General features: G+C 48.1%; 2 protein-coding genes across 2 annotated transcripts in view; one reads left to right on the forward strand and one right to left on the reverse strand.

The window, feature by feature from the left end:
- The first annotated feature begins 1,939 nt into the window (after positions 1-1,939).
- The window catches only part of LOC102576342 (olfactory receptor 4S2-like), a 64,016-nt gene continuing 39,053 nt past the window's right edge, over positions 1,940-26,902 (forward strand). The window contains exon 1 of the mRNA XM_006278510.2: positions 1,940-2,536. Within this exon, the coding sequence (XP_006278572.2) occupies positions 1,941-2,536 (596 nt within the window). The 5' untranslated portion in view covers position 1,940. The remainder of the gene's footprint in view (positions 2,537-26,902) is intronic.
- Positions 22,442-23,605, reverse strand: LOC102576808 (olfactory receptor 5I1-like). The gene has a single exon (XM_019496747.2). The coding sequence runs from the start codon at positions 23,586-23,588 to the stop codon at positions 22,647-22,649; it is 942 nt and encodes a 313-aa protein (XP_019352292.1). The 5' UTR covers positions 23,589-23,605; the 3' UTR covers positions 22,442-22,646.

Below are 26,902 nucleotides of genomic sequence, written 5' to 3' on the forward strand. Positions count from 1 at the left end.
AACTTTCTAAGGCATAGTAATGCTTACTACAGCCTAAATAAAACTTGCCTTAATGATAATATGTAACAAGGCTCTTAGGGCATTGTTAGCTGGATATGTACCAAATTAGCACAATTGAGAGCAAACTGGAACATTTTTAGGATACACAAGTTAAAGGTTTGGCAAATGAACTGAAAAGGAGATTGCCAGATGAATCTTTTTTTTTTAATTTATTTATTTATTTCCCCCCAGCCCATACTTCATGAGTTCAGCACATCTCCACTATAATCTTTCACATTTTCTGGACTAAGTATAATTTTCAAAACACGTTCATAATTTTGAGTAGAAATCCCAGTGATGGTTAATGAAATTTGATCTCAGAGATCACTAAAGTAGTTTAGAAAATCCCATGTAGTTCATGGGCCTTTTCATACCACAACTTTTCTATTATACATGATACAGCACTAGTAAAGTATATGGATATCACTTCTATCATATATGAACACTAGCATTGATGTCAGCCTTAGTAGGATATGGCAGTGTGAGATTTAAAGAAAAAATAAAGGGAGCGGGGGAATAATTTTGTTTGTGCAATGTTAAGGATAGGTCTATAAAAAGTGAGAAAGTTGAAAAGTTAAGGCTCTCCTAATAACATATGCAAATTACATGCTCACATGTTTGCACGTGCATGTGCACGCACACACACACATATATGTATTTTCTTATCTTGTATCTTATAAAGTTATGTAAACCTCTAAATCAATGATTCTCAACCTTTTTGTACTAGGACCCATTTGACAACGTTGATGACCTGTCTTAACCCAGTGCCCTCACTCTGGACCAGCTGCCCCTAACCACTAGTCCCCAGTGCCCCAGTGTGTTGGGCAGAGGGTGGGTATGTGGAGCAAGGGTGGGTGGGTAGGGCAGGGGGGTGGGCCTTGCTGACTGGAACTCTACCAGCCTGCAAAGGAAAAGCCATGGTTTCCCACATTTTTCTCTTTTAAGGGAGAATCCGTTTTTAAAATTTGTTCACTAGGTTCACATATATTCTTGCAACCCACTTTTTGGTTGCAATCCATAGGTTGACAAATGCTGCTCTCAATGGGACGGTGTACATTCATTTAGATTTCTAACTGTGCTAATCAAGGTCACAATGTTGTATTTCCACTGCAGGCAGTGGAGCTATTATTTTGAGCTAAACAGTGATCAGTAAACATCACTATGGGTGGAAACATGAGGAATTTATGTTTCATACATTTTGCTTTATACTGCTAATACTAATACATTTTAAATTTAACTTAGCAGCTTTTTGCATTTCTTTTCCTTCCTTCTTTCCTTCCTAGAATATCAGGGGAGGAGGGGGAATGAAATTGGTTGTGTTTGAGAACATTTATCAGCTCCAGCTACGCACTGAGATGAATGCCTTCCTCTGGCAAATGAGGTTACTTGCTAGGATTCTTAGGCTGGAGACAGATTCTTACAAAGCTAGTTTAACAGGAAAGATCCATTACTGCATCTAGTATATGTTTAACTGAATTCATAGTAACCTAGTGCTAGAGCCTCAGGCAGTTTAAGTAATTTCTGCGCCATGGACTCCAAGTGATTTATGCCTGTTGAGACTCTTGGTATATATGTTTAAAATGGAAAAAAAAAAAAAAAAAGAAAAGAAATGTAGGACTAGAGATTCTGCTGGCACAAAGTAGCATAGCAATATGAATTTCAGTGAAGTTACACCAATTTATGCCAAAGGCAAATCCATCAGAACTAATTTCTTTCAGCTGGAAGTACATCATTCTGAAATGCATTCAAAGCCAGAAGCATTCCCTATCACTAGTGCTTCCTCTCATTCATGGTGGAAGGTTTTAGTGCAAACGTGTCGGTGGTAGTTAAAAGCCGTGGTGTATGCCTGTCTGTTCAGTCCAGCTTCTGTCTCTCTCCAGCAGAAGATCTGCTACAAGGACATGTCTATGGCCAACCGCACTACAGTGACCAAGTTCATTCTCCTGGGATTCCCTAGCAAGCCTGTGATCCAGGTTATCCTCTTTCTGGTGTTCTCCACAATGTACAGCATGGTTCTTTTGGGGAACATTGGGTTGATGGTGCTGATCAGATCCAATTCCCACCTCCAGACTCCTATGTACTTTTTCCTTAGTAACTTGTCTTTTGTGGATCTCTGCTATTGCTCCGTGATTGTTCCCAAGATGCTGGTCAACTTCTTATCAGAGAGGAAGACTATTTCTTATGCTGGCTGTGGGCTACAGTTTTACTTCTTCTGCACCTTTGCTGACACAGAGTCATTTATCTTAGCCACCATGGCATATGACCGATATGTGGCCATTTGTAACCCACTGCTCTATACAGTTACCATGTCACAGAAGGTGTGTGTCATGCTAGTGTTGCTGTCCTACCTAGGAGGCACCCTAAGTGCACTGGTCCACACTTGTTTTGCATTCAGGCTCTCCTTCTGTGGCCCCAACATAATAAATCACTTCTTCTGTGACCTCCCGCTGCTCCTTAAGCTCTCATGCTCTGACACAACCCTCAATGAGCTCCTGCTGTATACCTATGGCAGCTCTGTGGAAATAATTTCCTCTATCATTATCATCATCTCCTACATTTTCATAATCATATCAGTCCTGAAGATGCGCTGTATGGCAGCCAGACGCAAAACGTTCTCTACTTGTGCCTCTCACTTGACATCGGTCATCATTTATGAAGGGACTCTGCTGTTTATATATTCCCGACCCAGCTCTTGGTATTCACCCAATTCAGATAAATATATATCTGTCTTCTACACCATTGTGGTTCCTGTACTAAACCCACTAATCTACAGCCTGAGGAACAAGGATGTGAAGGATGCCCTGAGGAAAGCTATAGAGAGTAAAGCCATTGCTCAGTGAATCTTTTGATTCACAAAGTTAAGACTTACCAGTCAGGAAGAGCAGGAGGAGGAGGGGGTGGGTTAAGCCATTCTGCTATATCCTGTAGCAACAGATTTGGATGCAAAAGAGTTTAAGGAAGCTTGGGCTGTGCAAACAGAATCTCATGTGATATCCATTTATTTAAAGACAAATAGGGGGTTTGTACATGATGCAAGGGTTTAATTTTCCAAAAATCGAAGCGGTGTTTTTTTTTTTTAAAACACTACTTCAGTTTAGGGCAAAGTAAACCCCCATGTCCTATATACCCATGTCAGAGCCTGATCCTGACCTGCCTCTCCAGCGGCAAGGAGGGAAGAGTGAGCTGCTGGCAGGCAGAGAACTCCCTGAGCTGTGGGAGAGGGGCTGGTGCTTCCCTCTGTGACAGCGAGAGGGCCCTCAGGCGGCACCCAGCTCAGGCAGTCCCGGGAGGCATCACAGTCATGAAGGGAAGCACCAGCTCATCACGCAGCTCAGGCAGGCAGGCAGGTTCTGGCGGGGGGACAAAAAAAATAAGATCAGGTTCACCGCTGTATTCCCCACCTTCTGCGGAGCCTGCCTTCCCAGGCTGTTGTTGGGCTGCCTGCAGGGGCTCCCTGCACAGCCCCTGAGGAGCATGGGGTCTGATGCTTCCTTCTGCAGTTGTAGGGTTTAGAAACTAAAACTCCTCAGAAGTGTTTTACTTTGCAGTGCCCCAAAGTCGTTTTCTGCTTCCCAACATCATTTAACGCACATTACACGACCGAATGTGCTACAGCGTCTGAAATTAAATTAAATTGCACATTAAACCACTGTATGTGCAAACAGCAATGCCATTAAAGTAGTGAAAAAGGCTTTAAACCTGCTTTAAAGTTTCATCTACAAATGCCTATCGACTCTTTGATGTAGAAGGAACCCTCCGTATGTTGTGGAAAGACAATAAGGTGTATAGGATGGTCCAGTGCTTAGGGTATTAGACAGAGGAGCAGCAGACTTGGGCTCTTCTTTTAGCTCTGCAACAGATTTTGTGTTTGACTTTGAACAAGACACTTAAAGCTCTCTGTACTTTGGTGCTGTTACTCCCAGTGGTTATCCAATGAAAGATGCCCATCACTTCTACCACTTTGTCATTGTCACAACCCAATGATTTTAGTGCCTCGGCACGGTGGAATTTTCCCGCCACATGAGAGTCTCTGTGCACAGCAAAAGTTTTCTGCTGCAACAGAAAACTCCGGTGCGAGAGAGTTCCCGCCATTCGTATGCAAATTTGTGTCCCACTATTGGCCAGTTCTAAATTATTCCTACGTGGTGGCTAGCGATTGGCTTGCTGGCCATATAAAATTCTGTGCGACTTCCGCCCAAGTTGGAGAACTTTGAGCATGCTGCAGGGTGCCTTTGAAGATTCCTGACTTGTGGCTGAGCTGGTCGATATCCTGATCACCCATCGATCCTTCTCCCCATCGCCGAGCGCCATCCCTCGACGTACCCTTTCCCTGCCGGCCTGGTTCGTGTACGGATTTGCTGGCCTGAGCCTTGCCAGCTGGAGCAACTCGTGTAGTTGTTTAAGTGACCGGACCACCTGCGTCGTGGCTACTAGCAGCGTAAGTAAAGCTTTTTTACAACCAATACGCTTTGTCTGCCTCTCCATTCACCAGCCTGCCCAACGACCGAGTAATTTCTAAATCACCTCAAGTTGGCTCCGGCCGTCTGAGACAGTCATCTGTTCTGCAGGCATAACATGTTGTATCCATCTCTCTCTGGATTGCCTTTGCCTTTTTCAAGAAATGCAATCTCTCTGGATTGCCTTTGCCTTTTTCAAGAAATAGCAAGGTTTTTGGAGGGACAATGTATGTCAGCTAGAAAGGCTGGGATGTGATGCCTTATGCCGATTGGTCACTACTTCCAATCTGGCCCCAGAAGATATGGGGGAACTGGAAAATAGGCATGCATTAGGAAAATAAATGTTCTCATCCACTTCAATTATAGGATTCAGCTGCAACTAGCTGTAGGTCAAGGATATTTTCCATGATACTTAAAATATCATCTTATTAAATGGTGGGAACTAATTTTATTCAATTTTAAAATTTTGTGATCCCCCTGTGAATATTTCTGAGACCATGTCCGCACATGCAGGCACATGTGGCTTGTGGTGCCAGAAATCTCTTTGTGGCACTACAACCCACATGTCTTTCACTTTAAACCATATACTGCACTGCTAATTTGCAGTGTAGGAGCAAAATTTACAACGAGGATTGTCCAGTTACAAAAACAAACAAACAAACAAACAAAAAAGCCCCAGTAAAAAAAAGCAGGGCAACGCACATGTAAGCAGCACATGCCCAGACAAACATGAAGATGGGGAAGCTGCCATCCCAGGCCTATTTGCTTCCTTAAGCCCACACACTATGGAGCCCCTGTGCTGAGGCACGCTGTGCCTTGCGATCAGGAAGAAGGCATCCCTGGTCTCCTTGCTCCCCTGTCTTCACCTGCCACTTCCTGGCTGGCTGGGGTGTAGGGTGCATCAGCATGGGGACTGCCTGCCAGGTAGGCCCACACTGAGACACTCTGTGCCTCAGCCAGCCCCACCCCCATAGTACATGGAACTCAGCTAGGATAAAGGAGTAGCTGGGCCTGGGCAGTTTGGCTGAAGCAGGACAATTTTTCCCTCACCAAACTGCAAGTGTAGAGGTGTGCAACGCAGCACAAAGTAGCAGCACAAATTTGTGCTGCTGCAAGCTCCTGGTCATCTGGACATGGCCTGAGAAGCTTAACACAGAAATTGAATATTATGCTAATGAATAACATGTGTTGCAACACTACATTGGAATGAATGCCAATTCTAATATAATAAAAGGCTTAGTCTGTCTGTCTGTCCATAAAGCTGTGCATGTCTGTCCACAAAGCTGCGCATGTGCTGCTGAGAGGGCGGGCTATAATTAGCTGGGTGGCCCGGGTTGCATGGGCCCAGGTCTGCACCTATGCCAGGGAAGTTTGGCAGCTGGGAATACACCCCAGCCATCTGAGCAGTGGGGCATCCCCATGCCTCCTTGCCTGAGGGTGAAGGGGGGATCACAGTGGCGGCACCCCTCAGAACAGCATGCAGGGAGGGGGAGGCAGCAGGCAGGGAGGGAAGGAGGGGAGCGGTGAGGCATACCAATGTGGGCCAGACAGACCTGAAAAAGTGGAGGGGGAGCAGGGGAAGTGGGGTTGAACCCAAGGTGGCAGGGGGGAGAGGGGGAGTGAGGTCAGACTCAAAGTGGCGGGTGGGAGGGTGGGGGAGGGTCAGACCTGAAGTGGTGGGGGGAGTTGGGTTGGACCTGAAGTGGTGGGGGGGAGGGCAGAGGTGGGGGGTTGGATCTGAAGTGGTGGGACAGGGCTGGGGATAGAGTGGGGCTGGATGAGGAGTGGTGGAAGGGCATGGAGCAAGGCTGGACCCAAAGCAGTGAAAGCGGGTGCAGCAGAGTCAGATGAGGAGGTGGGAGAAGGGGGGCCCAGGGCTGGATTCGGGGCTCCATTTCCACCCCCCCCCCATCATTCTTGATGGGCAATTTCCTAGTAAATTAATAAAAGTCAATGGCAAAATATAATCAACATTCATAGCTGCCTGCTCCCCCATCTCCATGTGCTGTAGGGCCCGTGAACTGGGGCATAGTGTGCTGGCTGCTCCCCTATCTCTGCACACTGTGGAGTCCCTGCTCTGAGGCACCCTGTGACCCAGCCAGCCCTCCCCATCCCCCACCTACAGCACATGGACCCTGGTTGAAGCATCATGCTGGGCATGAACATTGCATGCCTCCTGAGGCTGGGGCGTCACAGCGACTGCCCGCAGGTGGTGGTGGCAGGGGCATGGCAGCAGTAAGCAAGCAGCTTCCACAGACAGCTGCAGCAGTGGTGGCATTGGGGAGGGGGTGGTGAGCACCAACTGGTGATCAGCGACCACCCACAGATGCCACCAGCAGTGTCGGCGGCAGCCAGTAGTGATCAGTCACTGCCAGCAGATGCTGCCAGCCATGTCAGCAGTGGAGGAGGGTGTGTGTGTGGCAAGCGGCAACCACCCTCAGGTGCCACCAGCAGTGTCTGCAGTGGCCAATCTAATGGAGTGCACGTGCACCTGCGTGCACCTGCTATACGTTGCCAATGATGCTGGGGGCTGGGAGGAGATGGGCATAGGTAATTTGCCCACAGTGTGCACATCCAGACATACATGGACGTTTGGTTCCCTGGGGACAATTAGCAGCTGCGCACCTTGTGCTGCAGCTACTTGTCCCCAGGGAACGCCTGTGCTAAATGCAATTGGTGCACAGCAAGTTACTCCAGGAGAGGTAGGGGAGGCTGGGGCCAGCACTGTGTGGGATGTGGGAAGAAAGATGACTGGACTGAAAAGACTCTTGCCAAGTTGCTGTAGAGTTCTGTGTAAGAAGTTGAAAGAACAAAATTTGAGACATGTCACTGGTGAAAGAAAATGTTTCAGGTTTTTTGCTGGAAAATGATGCTTGGACAATACATTTTCCAAGGACAGTTTGGTTTGACCCATGTTGGGTGCGTTCAGATGAGCACGCACATGTCTCTGGCCCCGTCTCAAACCCCTTCGAGACAGGGCAACAGGCACGTGTGGGAATGAAAAAATGTTGCAGTGCGGGAAGAAAATTGTACCCCTGGAAATCCCCCCAAGGCCCCTGATCCCAGTGGTGCCTGGCCCCAGCCCCCACATCCCCCTCCAACCTCCCCATCCCTGCAGTGCCTGGCCCTAGCACCCACCTACCCACCAAGCCCCCCCCGACCCCTGGTACTCAGCCCCATCCCCCATAGGGCCCCAAGGCCGCCATTCCCTACCCCCCCCATCCCAGCATGTTTGCATTAAAAAACAAACAAACAAAAGACCCTGGCACTTACTGGCAGCTCCAACTACCGTCAGGATCACTTGGGGCCCTGCCTGCACAGTGCCGGGCAGAGGGACAGGCCCAGTGGCCCCAGCCTGGTTCCTCCTGCCCTGTGCTGCCTGGGGGGGGGGGTCTGCCAGGAGGCCCCAGAGCCCCCCCCCCACCCCTGCTCCTGGGGTAAGTAGAGGCTTCCCCCCCACTTTTTTCTGTTTTTTTCTGGTTGTTTTTTTTTAAGTGCTAGTGCCTGAGGTTGGGGGGGGGGGCAGCCATGGGGGCTTGAGGGGCGCAAGTTGTGGGTGGGTCTGTGCAGGGCAGCCATTAGGGGTCTGGGGGAGTGGGGGATGGGGCTGGGGGGACATCCATTGGGGGGGCTGCACTAGCTGGCGGGGAATGGAGCCAGGTGGGGCATGTGGGCCTTACAGGGGAGTAGCCCCTGTGGGGGCAAATTGGCCCCTGTTGGGGAGCTGTAACCCCTGTGTGCCTGCAGTCCCCCAACAGCCAGTGGTTTAACACTGTAGATATATCAATAAAACATTGCCCAAATGATCGCTGTCTCTGTCTCAACTCTCTCTCTTTATAGTGGTCTTTTGTTTTACTTGTGGAGGAACATGGATTTGGGGGTATTTTACAGAATGACTGGGATTCTTTTTATGAAGGATTTTTCAGTTTTCCAATAGAGAACACCAGAATTCCTGCTAGGGAGGCCAGTGGCCAGACCCTGCCTGCTCAGAGCTGGCACCTTGGACTCTGCTGGCTGTGGCTGACCTCCTCGCCAAATAGGGCCAGGAGGACATGCTTTGACAGTACAAAGCAGGCCACCACACCCAGAACATTTTCGGGGTGATAGTTACCCAGGTGGCCAGGCAGGGGGCACACATGGCAGTAGTGCCACACAGAGGCCAACCCTGCAGCCACAGCCCACTGGCAGCTGGCCCAGAGGGGCAGATGCCTCATCCCAGTCTGGCAGGTGTGCAGCAGGTTGCAGCCAGGCAGCAGCCCCCACTTCCAGACCACTGCAGTGGGTAGAGGATGCAAGGAGCTCTCAGGGCTGCTTCAGCAGTCCAGATGGCACAAGGGATCATGTCCCCCGGTACCAATTGGCTGGGCCCCAGAAGCTCCTGAGAGCAAGTAATCCTGAGCTACTTGCCAGGGCAGCTTTTTGTACTGCTGGGGCCAGGACAGGGCAGCTTTTTGTATCACTGGGGACAGCACAGGAGCTGGCCCTGGGCATTATCTCTCCCTGGCTGCAGATCTGTGAGGATCCAGGCAGGGTTATTTTGCCCCAAGTGGAACAATTTGCTCCTCAACAAAGTGCATGTCCAAGCATGTGCACTGAGCCAAAAAGCTCCGGCTCAAATTTGCACCACTTCTATTTGAGCTGCTGCAAGCCCACGTGCTTGTATGTGTGGATGCTGGCCCAGAGGGGCAGATGCCTCATCCCAGTCTGGCAGGTGTGCAGCAGGTTGCAGCCAGGCAGCAGCCCCCACTTCCAGACCACTGCAGTGGGTAGAGTGTGCAAGGAGCTCTCAGGGTTGCTTCAGCAGTCCAGCTGGCACAAGGGATCATGCCCCCAGGTACCAATTGGCTGGCCCCCAGAAGCTCCTGCGAGCTAGTAGCCCTGAGCTACTTGCCAGGGTGGCTTTTTATACCGCTGAGGACAGCACAGGTGCTGGCCCTGGGCTCTAGCTCTCCTTGGCTGCAGATCCAGGAGGAGCCAGGCAGGGTTATTTTGCCCCAAGTGGAACAATTTGCTCCTCAACAAAGTGCATGTCCAAGCATGTGCACTGAGCCAAAAAGCTCCGGCTCAAATTTGCACCACTTCTATTTCAGCTGCTGCAAGCCCACGTGCTTGTATGTGTGGATGCACCCAATGGGCATCAAAGGGGCTTGAGATGGGGCAAGAGGTACATCCACACTCATCTGGACAAGCCCATTGTGTGTATTTTGTGCTGGTTTAATTTCCTAAGGAACAATGTCAAGTAGCCCCAGTCAAAGTTCTTACCAAAATTTATCACACCGTGAACTAGAAAATTCTTTCCACAAACTAGGCAAATTCCTGGCAGTTCCAAACTAGGTGACAGAATATTACAAACCTGTAAATTTATAATTTACTTGTAACAAGAGCCAAGCAATATATGGACATTTTTACATGTGCTCTGGGGTGGTTCTAATTAAAGCACCTTGAGTCACTCTATCAGAGTGTATCAGAGTCCCTGAATTTCAAACTGGTGGCAGAGGTACTTTAACTAAATGTCATAGAACAAGCTTCAGTTAAAGCACCCCTGCCACCATTTTGAAGCTCAGAGAAACTGATACATGAGACACAGGCTTGCTGTAGCATGCTAGTTAATATGCTCCAGCAGACTTGATTAATCGAGTCTGCTCTGATGCACTGCAAGATTGTAAGATTGTAAGATTTATTCAGCAAAAACTACAGATTTATTGCAATGACAATATTTGTGAATTTGTGTCACTCTTATAGAATTGTTCCTCTTTAAAAAAAAATGAAAATAAAACTGAGAAGTCAACACAGTTTATTTAAAGTTTCTTGGATGGAAGAATTTCAGTTTCTGATAAAAATGTGCTTCCCTCAAAAATAGGTTTAAATAAAAAAAAAAAACACAATATGCTTTAATTTAATTAAAATGTTTAGCTTTGCATCAATCAAAGCCTTCCATTAGGCAGAAAATATATTTTCTCATACTTAGTGCCACCATGTTTTTTGCTTGCCCCAAGATGACTTTCTATTACTGCTGCTTCATCTAGAACTAAAAGGAAACCAGAAAACCAACTATTTACACTGTTTTATTTCTCACATCACATTATACAAGGAAGTGCATAGTAGCATGTAATTGTTCGATTCATAAGGACTTTAATGGACCCAAAAGTACAATCATGTTGCAGTCTGAAATCCTGCATTTGTCCTGCAGTCTTATCCTGCCCTTAATATTGTGCCCTTTGGAATTAGGAGCTAATGGGGCTTAAGTTTCCTTTGGGTGTAGAGACATGATACAGTTATTTTTTTATAACTTGCACTGTCTGGTGCACCAACATCAGTTACACTTGTGTCTGGAGGGAAGAGATCAGCAGCTCTCCTGAGATACTGGCCTGAAGTAGGCACTGCCATCTGATTTGCTTTGGGGTGGTGGGAGAGGCAATAACAGAGCCTTTGCATTGAGCAGACAGCTCCCCAGAGATGAAATTCATTACATCTCCACACACACAACCTCTATACCAATGTAACTTAGCCTGGTACATAGTTATATTTGAATTTTTAAGGGGAAAGTTTTGCACAGCACATGCTGACTCATTCCAATTGAGAACTACACACTGTGCATATCTTCTACATTTACATTTGTGTAAGGACTGAGTACAGTAATGTCAATTGGCCAAATCCTGCCACCCCTTACATACCTAAATGACATGTTTACAGGCACAAGCCTGTTGAACAGAGCTGTCCCACACAGATCCTTCACTCAGCTGCCTCCTGCGGAAGTTAGAGCAGAGTCTGTATAATGTGTAACTTAGGGACAGGTCACTTGATTGGAGATGGAGATTCAAGTAGCTCATGGGTGAGAACATTTAAAATCTGTGTCTTTGGTTCCTTGGTCATGAATTCCAACATGTAGTGAGCTGGAGTAAATAGGGAGAGGGGCCTTTTCATCTTCCATTTCAGTTCTGAAAGTCATACAAGCAGAGATATTGGATCTTGTCCTGTGGTCACACAAAATTCCAAAGTGTGAATAATGGCTTATTTGACCTATGGGTGGAATCCTTCTCTGCATCTAAAAGGCAGTTTTTGAGCTGTGTAAGTACTGTTTTCGCCACCTATACACAATTTTACTTCCCTTCCAGTGTTGGAGCACAAGGATACATATGTAAACAGTGCAAGCTGTAGCAAGCTGCACACTGGGTGGATGCATGCTTGGTAGGGGTGTGCGAAGTAGACCATATTCAATTCAGATTCGGATTTGGCTCAATTTGAGGGACAGTGATTCGATTCACTGATTCAGATCACTGTCCTGATTCAATTTGGCCAAATCTGAATCTGAAGATTTGATTCTGATTCAGAGAATCAGTGATTTGTCCATAGACACAGCTTTAGATGGTTTTTGCTACATACCTTGAGGTACCGGGCATGGCTTGTGAATGCTGAGATGGTGGGGCAGATGGAGCATTCCGCAAGAATGCAACTCCCCTGACCATGTGCTCGGTGGTGGACCTGGAAGTGGACCAGAAGTACTTCTGATCCACTTCCAGGTCCACCGCTGAGAGCACAGGGCACCCTCCCCGTGTCTCCCCAGCTCAGCGATTGGCCATGGGGGGACCCCAGGTCCCCCCCAGACCCAGGAGGCACCAGTTGCCAAACTGAGGGATGGGAGGGGTCCCGCGTACACCCCAGCAGCATACCCGGAAGTGGTCTTGAAGTACTTCTGATCCAGTTCCGAGTCCATTGCCGAGCATGCGGGGGACTCCCCCGTGCTCCCATGGGATGCTCCATCCACCCCACCACCTCAGCATTCATGAGCTATGCATGGTACCTTGAGGTATGTAGAAAAAACATATAAAGCTGTGTCTATGGCCAAATCATCAAATCTCTCCAAATCAAACCAGAGGCTTCCGATTTCATTTGGAGAGCTTAATGAGTCTCCTGATTTGATTCGAATTCAGAGATTTAACCGCTGAATCAGGACAAATCTCCTCTGAATTGAATCAGTGACTGAAGCTTCGCAGAGTCCTAATGCTTGGCTACTTACTTGTACACCTTCTTGGTCTTAGTCTTGAAAATCTAATCCAAAAAAATAAAAGACATGACCAATGTGAGTTAGATTCCAGAAGAGAAGGAGGACTTCCGTATTTGAGCCTGAAGAATGGAGTCAGCAGCTCTCTTTCTCTTCAAGAAAGTCAGCCCCAAGTGCTGGCCTTGCTTACAGGAGGGTCAAAGCTTCCTCCAGGCACTGCTCTTCAGTCCTCTTTAAAAGGTCTTCTCCTCAGGGAAAGGGCTAGTAGTTTAGTGTCAGAAGGAATGCTGGGGAGGAGACAGGGTGATGCCTGACATGTAGCATGGAAGCTAAAATCCAGTGTGGGCAAGTCAGACCAACACAGGTGCAAGTCACATTGGGTGGGGTATGGACCTTGGGGGCCTTGCTCCTGGGCAGATCTACGATTCTGAAAAGGGGATGCAGATGGTGTGGTGAGTCATCACATAGAACACAACACCCATTTTTCTCATATTAATAAAAAAAAATAAAGCTTTACTAATATGTTAGGGGCCCAGGGCTATATTATTCAATTTTGAAAAAAGGAAAAACAGGTGCAGCAAGTGGCAGGACCTGGGCAGAGGAGCCTGCCCAGGGCAGGCATCAGGGACCCAAATGGAGGGCAGAAAATGTAGATGACCTCCTGGCCATTTGGGGCCAGTAGGATATGCTTCAAGAGTTGAAAGTAGGCAACCACAATGAGCATATCTTCCAGGTGATAGCTGCCAGATGGCAAAGCAGGAATATCAGAAGACCAGGCAACAATGCTGCATGAAGACCAAGGCAGCCCACCAGCAAATTTACTTTTGTCCATGATGCAAACCAATGCTCAGGGGTGGAGTGCCCCACCATGCCCCACTACAAGGAGCTGGCTTGTATGGCTGTGCAAAGCTTTGGTCTCTGATTCGATTTGGCAGAGATTCAGCCTGTTTCAGTGGCCCTATCTCCAAATCTGAATCAAATCAGGAGACCCTTTAATCTCTCTGAATTGAATTGGAGCCCTCTGAATCAATTTGGAGAGATTCAGAAAGATTCAGTGATTCAGACCTAGACACAGCTTTAAATGTTTTTGCTACATACCTCAAGGTTACAGGTGGCTTGTTAATGTTCTGATGGTGGGACAAATGGGGTGTCCCACAGAAGCACAGGGGGCTCCCCAGCATGTTCAACAGCAGACCTGGAAGTGAACCGAGAGGACTTCCGGTCCACTTCTGGGTCCACTGGGGAGCACGCTGGGGGCCCTCCTGCACCCCCTTGCACCCCCCCTGGCTCAGTAAATGGTGCCTCCTGGGCCTGGGGGGGGGGGCACCTGGGGTCCCTGAGCAGCCAATTGCTGAGCTGAGGGGGTGCAGGGGGGCTTCCGATTCAATTCTGGGTTCATCACCGAGCATGTGCCCACCCTCACCAGCTCCACCTGCCTCCTGCAGCCCAGGGCCTAGGATCTGAGATCTTCCAGCCAAGTTGGCTGTCCATCCACAAGACCTAGTAAGTCATACATAGGGTATGAGGAACTGGGAGCTTCTCCCTTCTCCCCTGGCCTGCTCCTCCTCAGGGCCAGCTGGCATCCCTTTCTTCCAACTCTTCCAACCCCTCTCATCAGCCATGATGGGAACTACTTCCCAGCAGGGCCAGGACAATCACCTCACCTTGTCAGCATCCCCTACTGAATGGAGCTGGTCCTGGCCATGAGGGAAGGGGGAATGTGCAAGCAGCACTGGGGCCATGCCCACCCTGATCAGTCTGCACCCCTGGCACCAGAGGCAGGGCACAGCTGGGAGGAGGTTGGCTGAATGATGTCACAGCTGCCCCCCCCCCCCCGCCAGGAGGCCCCACAGGCTCACAATGCCTCCCTCTCTCCTAGGTCCAGGTCAACCCTTGGTGTCTGCCCCTCTGGAGGAGCACCTGCCCTCCTCTCCAGGGCATCCAGGCCCTCGGCATCATTGCCATGGCCCCCACACATGGGGTGGTCAGACCCAAGCCCGAGGCCTGGGTAGAGGCCACAGTGCAGCCAGCTCCTGAGCCCCTCCTCCCTGTTCCTCCTCCCTCTGAGTTTCCCTTGTACCTCTGGACCATCTTTGGTTCCCCTAATATGCATCTAAACCATTTGTATTGCTTTCTGGGTTAGGCTGGGTTTGTGCATGGGTTGGGGGGGTAGGTGAATGGTGTTGGTGTGGTGGAAGGTGTTGCGTGGGGTATTGTGGCATGATGCATTGCTGGTGTTCAGGATGTTCTGGAGAGAGGGGAGGAGAATAAAATAAATCTTGCTTTCAACACAGCCACAGTGCCTGTGCTACTGCAGTCCTAGCAGTGGGCAGGGATGGAGCTCCTTGAGCAGGTGGCCTCAAAGGGGTGAACCACGAGGTGGGCAGTGATGGTGTCCCACACTCTGGCTCCCACATGCCACTGCTGGAGTGGGTGGTACGCTAAATCTCATGAGTCACAATCTTGGTTGCACAGTGGCCAGCTCCAACAGATTGCCATGTCCTTCAGTGAAAGTGAGCATACATGCTATGTCTTCTGCTACCTTCAGTGCTGTTGGGTAGGCATGAAATATGCTTTTGCCATACCTTTTAGTTGAGACCTCTCTGGAGACTCAGAGGGAGCGTCCACACATGCAAGCATGTGCATTTGCAGCAGGTCAAATAGAAGTGGTGCAAATTTGAGCCGGGACTTTTTGCCTCAGCACACATGCTTGGACATGCACTTTGTTGTGGAGCAAATTGTTCCACTTGGGGCAATATAACCCTGCCTGGCTCCTCCTGGATCTGCAGCCAAGGAGAGCTAGAGCCCAGGGCCAGCACCTGTGCTGTCCTCAGCGGTATAAAAAGCCACACTGGCAAGTAGCTCAGGGCTACTAGCTCGCAGGAGCTTCTGGGGCCTAGCCAATTGGTACCTGGGGACACTACCCCTTCTTCAATCTGGACTGCTGAAGCAGCCCTGAGAGTTCCCTGCACCCTCTATGCACTGCAGCAGTCTGGCAGTGGGGGCTGCTGTCTGGCTGTGACCTGCTACTCACCTGCCAGACCCAGATGGGGACTGCACTGCCAGTAAAGGCATCTGCCCTTCTGGGCCAGCTGCCAGTGGGCTGTGGCTGTAGGGTTGGCCTCTGTGTAGCACTACTGCCACGTGTCCACCTGCCCAGTCATTTGGGCAGCTATCACCCCGAAGATGTTTTGGGTGTGGTGGCCTGCTTTGAACTGTTAAAGCCTGTCCTCCTGGCCTCATTTGGCCAGGAGGTCAGCCACAGCCAGCTGGGTCCAAGGTGCCGGCTCTGAGCAGGCAGAGTCCTGCCACTGGCCTCCCTAGCAGGAATTCTGGTATTCCCTATTGGAAAACTGAAAAATCCCCTGATAAAAAAAAAAAATCCCACAGTCACTCTGTAAAATACCACAAAATTCATGTTTCTCCACTAGTAAAACAAAAGATCACTATAAAGAGAAAGAGAGACAGAGACAGTGATCAGTTGGACAATGTTTTATTGATATATCTACAGTGTTAAAGCAAGTCTTTTATTACAATAATAAAGTGAACTCTAAATACATGTTTCATGAATTCATGAATATATATTTTGGTACCCTCCCACAGGGACTATGGCCCCCACGCAAGGGCTACAGCTCCCCAACAGGGAGTTCGGTCCCCACACAGGGGCTACGGGCCCCCAACAGGGGTTTTAGTCCCCACACAGAGGCTAAAGACCCCCAAAAGGGGCTATGCCCCCCAATAGGGTGTTCAGCCTTCACACAAGGGCTACGGCCCCCCAACAGGGGATTAGGTCCACACACAGGGGCTATGGCCCCCCAACAGGGGATTTGGCCCCCAGCACAAGGGCTACAGGCCCCCAACATGAGGTTCAGTCCCCACACAAGGGGTATGCCCCCGCAACAGGGGACAAATGGCCCCCGTAGTGGCTATCACCCCCCCTGCAAGGCCCACATGCCCCACCCCAGCCCCCCGATTGCTGCCCCACCTAGCCCCATGCCGTGCCAGCTGCTGCAGCCCCCTGATGGCTGCCCCAGCCAGCCCCACCCCCTGCTCCCCCAGGCCTCCCAATGGCTGCCTTGCCCAGCCTCACCTCGAACTTGCACCCCCAGGCCCCCATAGATTTCATAGACATTAGGGCTGGAAGGGATGTCAGAAGATTACTGAGTCCAGCCCCCTGCCCCAATCAGCAGTGGTCATAGGATCCCAGCAAAGTAAACATCCAAATTTCTCATGAAGGTATTCAAAGTAGGTGCCTGAACCACCTCCAGTGGCAGTCTGTTCCAGACCTTGGAGGCTCAGACAGTAAAGAAGTTCTTCTGTCCACTGTGAAATGCTCCGGGAGGAGTTTGTGACTATTTGACCTTGTCATCACTTGGGACACTCTGGTGAACAGACTTCCCCACAGATCCTGGTGAGCACCCCATATAAACTTATAGGCAGCCACCAGATCACCCCTGAGCCTGCGCTTTTCCAGGCTGAAGAGTACCATGGCTCTCATCCTCTCAAGATAAGGTCTGTTTTCCTGACCTCGGATCATGTGTGTTGCTCTCCTCTGGACTCTCACAAGCTTCTCCACATTCTTTTTGAATTGTGGAGGCCAAAACTGGATGCAGTACTCCAGCTGTGGTCTCATCAAGGCCAAGTACAATGAGATAATGATGTCCTGGGATTTGCTCAAGAAGCATCTATGGATGCAAGCCAGCATTTTGCTCTCTTTACTAGCTGCAGCATTACATTGAAGGCTCATATTCATTTTGTGGTCAATCATGACCCCCAAGTCCCTTTCATCCATAGTGCTAGCCAGCTTAGCACTGCAGAGTCTATAAGCATGCTTCAGGTTTTCCTTCCCAAGGTGGAGAACCTTGCATTTTTTGATGTTGAACACCATCAGGTTCTCATCCGCCCATTTCCTGAGCCTGTCAAGGTCAGCCTGGATTGCTCTCTTGTCCTCAGGTGTGGACGCATTACCCCAAAGTTTGGTGTCATCGGTGAACTTAGCCAGTCCGCTTCTGATACCAATGTCCACATCATTAATGAAGATGTTGAATAGTGTTGGCCCAAGCACAGAGCCTTGAGGGACCCCACTGGTCACAGTGCACCACCATGATTGACTTCCGTCAACCACCACCCTCTGGATCTGACCATGAAGCCAATTCCCCAGCCAGTGGATCGTGGTGAAGCTGAGGCTGCAATTGGACAGTTTTGCTAAGAGGTGATCATGGGATACCAGATCAAAGGCTTTTTTTAAAGTCAAGATATATGACATCAATCTCTTCTCCCTTGTCCAGGTGATAGGTCACCTGGTCATAAAAGGATATAAGATTGGTCAAGCAAGACCTACCTGCAACAAACCCATGCTAGCTGTCCCTCAGGATGCTGCCATTGGCCAGTCTGTTAAGAATGGTCTCTTTGATAATCTTTTCTAAGACCTTCCATAGGATAGAGGTTAGGCTTATGGGCCTGTAGTTTGCTATGATGCTTGCCAGCTCCTAGAGTACCCTGGGTATAAACTGTCAGGGCCAGATGACTTGAAGGTGTCCAGCCTCTCAAGGTGTTCTTTCACAAGTTCAGCATTGATGGAGGATAAGGAATCACCCTCACCCAGGCTTTCTCATTCCATAATGGGCAGGGGAGTCCCATGGGAGTGGTGAAAGACCGACGCAAAATACCCATTTAGCAAGTTGGGTTTTTCATATGCATTGGTTGTCAGCTGTCCCATCTGGTTTAGCAGGAGTCCAATGTTACCCTTGCTTTACTTCCCACTCCCCACATATGTAAAAATGACTTTTTATTGTCCTTGATACTTGTAGCTATTTGGAGCTCAGTTGAAGCCTTGGCTTTCCTGGGTCACTCCCTACAGGTCCAGAACAGTGCAGAATATTCCTCCCTGGAGGTGTATCTAGTCCTCCATCCTTTGTAGGTCTTTCTTTTTAGATGCAGGAGGTCTGCTAGTCTCCTGCAGAGACAAGGGGGCTGCTGTGCTCTTTTGCTGCCTTTCCTCTGAGTCAGTATAGTCTTCACTTGTGCATCCAGGTTCTCTCCCTTGAGGAGCAACCACTCATCCTGACCTCCCCTCCCCTTTGGGTCATGGTCCCTTAGGGCCTCACTGACAAGCCTCCTTGAGCTTGTCAAAGTCAGCTTTCCTGAAGTCAAGGATCTCTGTATTGTTGACTGACTTGCCAGCTTTATGGTGGATGGTGAAGGTGATCAGCTCATGGTCACTGTCACCCAGCTTCCCTTTGATCATGAAGTTGCTGATTAGGTCATCCCCTGTTACCAGTATCAGGTCAAGCAGTGTTTTACCTCTCATCAGCCCGTAGACTTCTTGTGTCAGATAGTGCTCATCCACGCATGAAAGCTTTGCGACTGTTCAGATTTGGCCGAGCGCTCTTCCCACAAGATGTCTGGGTAGTTGAATTCTCCCATAACAACCATGCACTGGGAGCATGCAGCTTCAGTCATGACTTTCCCTGCAAACCCAGGCACCATCACTTTAAAGGGGAAAAAAAAGAAAAGAAAAAAAAACAGAAAAAAAAATCTCTACTTACCCTAGAAGCAGGGCTGGGTGGGGGGAAGGCTCCAGGGCCTCCTGGAAAAGCCCACCCCAGGCAACACAGGGCAGCAGGGGTAGGGGGGCCTGAGCTGGGGCCACTGGGGCTGTAACCTTGCCCCACAATGTGTGGGTGGGGCCCCAGTGAGACAGATGGCAGCCAGACTGCCGGTAAGTGCCGGGGTTTGGGTTTTTTTGTTTTTTTAAACTATGGGGATGCTGGGGTGGGGGGGCAGGGATTAGGAGGTGGGGGAATAGGGGGGATGGGACTGGGCAGGGAAGGGTTTGGGGTGCCAGGGGGCTGGTGGGGGGAGGGGCTGGGCAGGAAAGTGACTGGGGGGGTTAGAGGGGCTGGTGGGGGTGGGGCCATGCAGGGAAGTGACCGGGGGGGAGGGGAGGTTGGGGAGAGGAGGGGCAGGGCAGGAACGTGATCAGGGCCTCAGAGAGGCAGGCAGGGGTTGGGGCTGGACAGGGCAGAGTTTGTGGGGGCTGGGGGAGTGGGTTGGACTGGCAGGCAGGAGTCCCTCCCCATGGTCCCTTCTCCCCTCCTCCAGCCCCCCCCCCCGACCCCTTGCTGACCCCACTGGAGTCCTGGTAGTGAACACACAGTCTGGCCGGCTGCACATTTCAGCACCAGGGTGAGGGGCCAACCACAGAGATGTTCTGCCACCTAGAGCATCTCCGTGGAAGACCCAGCCTCTGGTTGCCTCAGGTGTTTGGATATCCAGGTGTCTAATTTTCTTCCCACACTGGAAGTTTGCAGCATGGGTCACATTTTTTTCATTCCTGCATGTGTCTATTGCCCCATCTCAAAGGGATTGCATGCTCGTCTGGACATTCCCAGGAAGAACATAGATTTTTCTATGTGTTATCTTATCACAGTGGAGATAAGAAAGGCTAAGCAGGAGCTCTGCATAAAAAAGACCTGGTGGTTACCGTGGACAATAAGTTGAACAGGAACCAACAGTGTGCCCTTGTTGCTAAGAAGGCTAAGAGCATAGTGGGCTGCATTAGTAGGAGCATTGCCAGCAGATAAAGAGACATGATTATTCCCCTATATTCAGCACTGGGGAAGCCACATCTGGAGTACTGTGTCCACTTTTGGGCCCCCCACTACAGAAGGAATGTATAACTTGGAGACAGTCCAGTGGAGGACAACAAAAACGGTTAGGGGGCTGGGCACAAGACTTCTGAAAAGACACTGAGGAAACTGGTTTTATTTAGTCTGGAGTACAGAAGATTAAGGTAGGATTTAATAGCAGCCTTCAACTACCTGAAGTGTAGTTCCAAGAGGATGGAACCAGACTGTTCTCATTTGTAACAGATGACAGAACAAGGAGCAATGGTCTCAAATTGCAGCAAGGGAAGTTTACGTTTGATATTATGAAAAAAAAAAATTCTCTCACAAGGAGGGTAGGAAAACACTGGAACCATTTACCCAGAGAAGTTGTGGACTCTCTGAGATCTGGCTGGCCACTGGATTCCTCATTCTCCCTAGGTTCACAATCACAGTTATGCATTCCTTTATTACATACATCAATCTACATTTTGATTGGGTATATGTTAACATAAGCAGTTGATCATTAACGCACACATCTGAAGAGCTTATGGGAAGAATTTTCATCCTATTATGTGTGATAATTTCATCAAGTCTTGTTAAACATCCATTGTTTAACACAGCTTATCTCTATAGACTGTTAGAAGACTTTATCATACAGGTTTTGATCTTCGACAATGGGTGAACAATGGAGGTTAATGACTACTGGTTCCTATGGTGAATGACATCAATTATTTTGATCAATTATTCTGCATGTGAAAGATTGTCTAAATCTATCCCATGCGTTTGGTCCAATAAAAGATATCACCCACAAAATTATTTGCCTCTCCCATATTTCCTGAACCATCACAGCTACAACATCACTCCAACACTACAATCACTTTGGTATTGTTGAGCATGTAGTTCCTGTTTTGGTCAGCAAAATAGAATCTAGACTTACAGTTCTGTCTTTGGATGAAGTTAAAGTGGATTTTCTAGTGTTTGTGGCTGTGTGCTGATGAAACGAGGGGTGTGTGTGCACAACACTTCAAATTGGGCTAAATGCTGTTGCACTACTTTAATGGTGTCGGTGTTTGCACGCCTTGGCAGCATATTGCACATTAATTCTAGCCACTATAGGAAATTTGGTGGCGTAATGCACCTTAAATTACTTGGAGTGCAGCAAACTAAAACTCCTCCAAGTAGTTTATTTTTCAGTCCCTACAGCCATGGAATGAAGCACCAGGCTCCATGCAGCTCTGTGGCTCTGCAAGCAGCCTGGCAGCAACCCAGGAAAGCGGGCTCCGCCCAAGAAAAGTGGTGATCCTGATCTCCCCTCCCCATTCACCCCCTGGAGCCTGCCTGCCTGCCTGAATTGTCCAAGGGCCTGGTGCTTCCCTCCATGGCTGTGGTGCCTCCCAGGACTGCCTGAGTCAGGTGCCTACAAGCAGGTGCCACTTTGGCGGGCGGGGGAACTACTGCTGTGGAGGGAAGCACACCCCGCAGCCCAGGGGCCATTCCGCCTGCCAGCAGCTCACCCTTCCCTCCCCACCAGAGAGGCCGGTAAGTCAGCAGGGTGTGTGCATGACATGGGGGTGTAATCAGCCCTAAATTGAAGTGGTGTTTTTTAAAACCCACCGCTTCAATTTAGCGCCCCCATTACATCGACACACGCCCTTAGTCTTACTCTTAAAACAACAGTTCATGCTTCATTTCTTTATACAATGGAGGAAATATACAGGATTGAGTAACTTATGCTAAATCTCTAATGTGTTCTTATAACCAGGTCCAATGGTCTTGGTACTGTCTTATTACCTGTGGCCCCATGAACACTCCCAGGGAGATACCTTTTTACTTAGCTTCTGGACAAGGACTTTTCTTCTCAAAGGGAATGGAGTGTGTTTAAAGTCACATGCAGCAAAGCAGAATGCTATTCTTAAACAAAACAGTATTATAGCCAATGGAAATAGAGCAGGCAGAGTCCTTGGGCCACACATGCATAGGCCAACTCTCAGGAAGATTCCCAGTCAAGAAAGCTGTTCAATCGGCTCCCTTTCAAGATTTTCAGTCTCTCTTGTCCTACCTTTTTCACCTTGTCTCTAGGATTCTCTTTTTCAAGCCAGACTCTTTTGCCTTTTGATGTCTTTCTTTAACACCAGAAATATTGGGAAGACCCCAGTTTCTGGGACTTGAATCCAACAGTATCCCAATGGGTCTTCATGTGCAAGTTAATCCACAGGATTTATGATGGCCCACTATCTAGTACCTGAGACATTTAGTGCAGAGTCAAGTCTAGCCCAGAACAAAATTAACCCACTCTTTCCTTAAATAGAAGGCCGTAAAGAAAACAGAGCCATATGACTTTACTTCAACGTAAACACATTTAAATAAGAACTTTTACAAACCGTACCATAATATGGCCCAATCTTATTACATACTATATGCACAAAATAAATGTATGTATTGGGCACTACTTTAACAACAGTGATTTGTCATACAGATTAAAGCAATCTCCTTTCTGCTCCCCTACTACATGGACTACTACTTAGGCTATGAAAACATTCATTTAAAATCTACTATTCTCCTGAATGTGTTCTTTAATGCATCCTTCACATCCTGGTTCCTCAGGCTGTAGATCAGAGGGTTTAGTATGGGGATCACCAGGGTATAAAACACTGAGGCCATTTTGTCAGTATCCATTGAGTAGATGGAGGCAGGTTGAAAATACATGAAGAGAATAATCCCATGGAATATGGCTACAGCTGTCAGGTGGGAGGTACAGGTGGACAAGGCTTTACGTCGGCCCCCAGTGGAATGGACCTTCAGGATGGTAATGAAGATGGACAAGTAAGAGATGAGAATGCTGATGAGCACGGTGATCATTTCAATGGCCCCAAGGAAAGTTAACAACACAATCTCATTTATGTGCGTGTCAGAGCAAGAGAGTGCTAAGAGGGGAGGAAGATCACAGAAGAAATGGTTGATGACATTGGAGTCACAGAATGTCAGCTGAAAAGTACAGCAGGTATGTATCATTGAATCGACCAAACCCACAAGGTAGGCCCCAGACACCAGCTTGTTACAGAGCTTCCTGGACATTATGACTGGATAAAGCAAGGGGTTACATATGGCCACATAGCGATCATATGCCATCACAGCCAGCAGGACACATTCAACATCTGCAGTAGCACCAAAAAGATATAGCTGCATGGCACAAGCATTGTATGAAATTGTTCTGGTCTTGGCTAAGAAGTTCACCAGCATTTTGGGGGCAATAACTGAGGAGTAGAAGAAGTCCACAAAGGACAGGTTTCCCAGAAAAAAGTACATGGGTGTTTGCAGCCGAGGATCAATCCAAACTAAAAGGAGCACCCCTAGATTCCAGACAACAGTGATAAAATAGATCACCAGGAAGAATACAAAAAGGATAACCTGCAGCTCAGGGCGATCTGTTAATCCCAGGAGAATGAACTCTGTCACAGTTGAGCAGTTTCTCTTCTCCATTGCATCACCCCAGCACACACTCCACTGTGACAAATGACAAAAGATCAATTTTGGAGATAAACCTGTGGATTCATGTCAAAGAGGCCATATCCCCATGAGTCTTAATAAGTCAAGGAAGTGAAGAATTAAAGAATTAAAGTATTCTATAGCATCTCAATGCCATACTTGGTTGAGGATAATAGGGATGTTGTGAATATTTTTGACTGTTGAGAAAAGTTATCTTAAAATGATTCATCCCTAGTACCTTCAGAAGCATCACATAATTTATAACACACAAAACTATACTCTGTGTGGCTGCTGCATACAAAGGGCTGGATACCAGGCCTGTGTGAAGCAGCTAGTATTCGCTTTGGATTCGGATTTGTCTGATTCTGGGGACAGTGATTCAATTGAGTGATTCGAATCACTGTCCCAATTTGAATCATCCAAATCTCCAAATCAAACAGGCCCCATCCCCCGCCCACTCTCCCAGCCTTATCAATGGCTGCCCTGCACAGCCCCAGCATCCTAAAAAAAAAAAGCCCCACAGTCACTGGCTCCTGCCAGGATGGGGAAGAGGGGGTGATCCCCACTGCCCCCCACTGCCCTGCACTGTGTGTGTGAGCGGGGTCTGTCATGAGCCCCTGGAGGCCCCAATGGCCACTGCAGCAGCCAGTGAGTGCAGGGTTTTTGTTTTGTTTTTTTAAGCGCCGGGACACTGAGGTCGGATGGGGCAATCATTGATGGGGCTGGGAGAGTGGGCAGGGGTTGGGGGTACTCAGGGGAGCTGAGGGAGCAGGCAGGAGATGGGGCCGGGTGGGGGTCCCCCCATGGTCCCCTCCCCCCACCTCCAGCCCCCCCCCCCCCCTTACCAGCGTGGAGTCCGGGTCCAGCTCCCTGTGGTGGTGAGTGAGGACTGCCCAGATCTCCAAATCACCTCCAAATCTTTTCTGAATTGATTCAGAGGCTGTGGATTGATTTGGACCTTTCTATTGATCTCCCAATTTGATTCGGATTCTGAGATTTGGCCGCTGAGTTGGGCAGAATCTCCTCCGAATTGAATCAGCAACCGAAGCATCTCACAGCCCCACTGAATACCACCTGTGATGTGGTAACTGGAGGAATCACTGGGTTAGATTGGGTAACCCTGAGAGATTCTTCTCACTAAAGTTCTTGATATATCTCCATTTGCCAGGGTCTCTGAGTACCTCCACATACAGTGGAAGCAGATTGAGGCTAAGTAACTTCTTCCAAGTCTGCTGTGGTGAAGGAATTCTGACTGAATCCCAGTTTGGGGAGAGAGGGGAGGGAAGCTCTCATCAAACTTTGCTTTCAACCTAAACAGGAAGTTGGAAGCAGTGGAGAAAAAAAAAGAACCCTGCATAACCTGCTTATCTGGTTCTGAAAATTAGACCTGGTGTATTGGCTTCATAGCTCATCCATAAGAGAGAAGAAAGTTATCTGTGATTTCCACTACTGTTCATCAGTGGTTTTCATCGCACAGAATGCACCTAGTCCATGCATACAATGAATCTGATATGTAAGATTGGACTACTTCGGATTCTTCTAATAAAGTCAGCATCTTCACACCAGACTGCCATTTTTTCACTCCACTAGAAGGCACTCTCATCCAACAGTAGCTAGATACCTGCTGAACTGCAGCAGCAGCTTATTCCCTTCATGGTAATATCATCATTGTTACCCTGTGCTCTCCCTATGTGTTAGCCAGATACACTTACCTCTAGCCTTGAAAGCTGTGGGGCAGGGGGTATCTTTTTGTTATATGTTTATTGAGTATGCAGCATAATGGGACTATGATCCCTGATGGGGCTAACCTATATATTCCTTGTAGGTTAGCCAAATCCATTACACACTAATAACCTTTGCCAATCACAAAGCTTTTCCCATCACATGTCCCTATAGCATTTCCATGTCTGAAGAAAGGGAATACAAACAGAAAATAAATCACCAGTTTAAAGTAAGGCATTCAGCCCTTCCACACTTTGAGCTGAATTCTATTTCACTGATACACAAATACTACTACACTACATAGTGTCATTTAGGGCACTCCACAACTTTCTATTTTACATCAGATTATGACCCCGATTGTCCAAAGACAGCTAGGTTCTTTATACAGCTACATATGTACCCCTGCGACTATATGTATCATACTGCAGAGCCCATGAGCAATTCAGTACTGTTCCAGAAACTCTAACTCTGTGCAAGTCCTGCTACAATTCATCTTCTCTATATACCGTAACCTACGATAAAGGTCTGTTTGACAATGAACTGAGACTAGCTTGGTGGGTGGCAGTGACCAGCTTATTCAAGTAGCTTTGTGTTTAAGGCTGCTGTCCAAGAGAGGGTAGACCCTAAGACAGTGCAAATTAGCTAGCTCTAACACCTGTATGCCTAGCAAAGACACTGAGGTACAGTGGTAGCTGACACAGGCTAAACTAAGACAGAAGTAATACATAGTGTAGCAGGGATGATTGAATGAATCAGTAATATTCTATCTTGTTTGAAGCAAAATGTATTTGAGCAGCACCAGATCATATGTTCCAGTGGACTGTATCTTGACATCACCCTTCATCCATATAACTATACAGAAGCAAAGATACTCCTGGAGATAAAAAAAAAAATCTCCTTCAATCACCAAACTTATCTATGGTAGAGAAAATTTTCCTTCCTGTCTCCAGAAGCTGTAACTGGGAAGAATGATAGAGATTTCATTTGCTGTTTTTTTCTCATTGTAAACACTATCCCAAGGCTTGTAAAATCCCTCAGTTTCAGGAACTCACCCAAAAAACAATTTGTGTCCTTTACAGTCTTCTTGTGATGTAATCATTGGGTGCTGATCATAAGACCTAACTAAGTGTGCACTTTTATTCCCTTTAGTATTTGAATAAGGGCATAACCTTCCCTGAATTTGCTTCCTTTCTCTCTTTTGAAGCAGAGCTATAGATCCTTTTTTTTTGGATAAACAAAGTGTCATGTGATGAAAAGGCCCATTACTTACGCCACTCACATTCCCAAAATTGTTTCTACTCAGATGGTCCAGAAGAGCTTCTACTCACTCATCACAGAGGCAGAAACATAGCACCAATTCTGTGCCAGCAACAGTCACAGGAGACATTTTTAGGAAACAATCACAAAGGATGTAGGAATATGTCTGTAGCCAATCTGGATTTTCAAGTGTCACTGTCCTCCTCACAGCACAGGTTTTTATGTACCAACATGAATGTCATTTAGCTTTGCTCATGCTTACTGCTCCAGGGATACCTGTTTTCACATGACAATGATTCACTCTCTGGAGCTTTAATAATCCACTGGGG

The sequence above is a fragment of the Alligator mississippiensis genome, chromosome 2 (genome assembly GCF_030867095.1).
Source record: "Alligator mississippiensis isolate rAllMis1 chromosome 2, rAllMis1, whole genome shotgun sequence".
NCBI lineage: Eukaryota > Metazoa > Chordata > Crocodylia > Alligatoridae > Alligator > Alligator mississippiensis.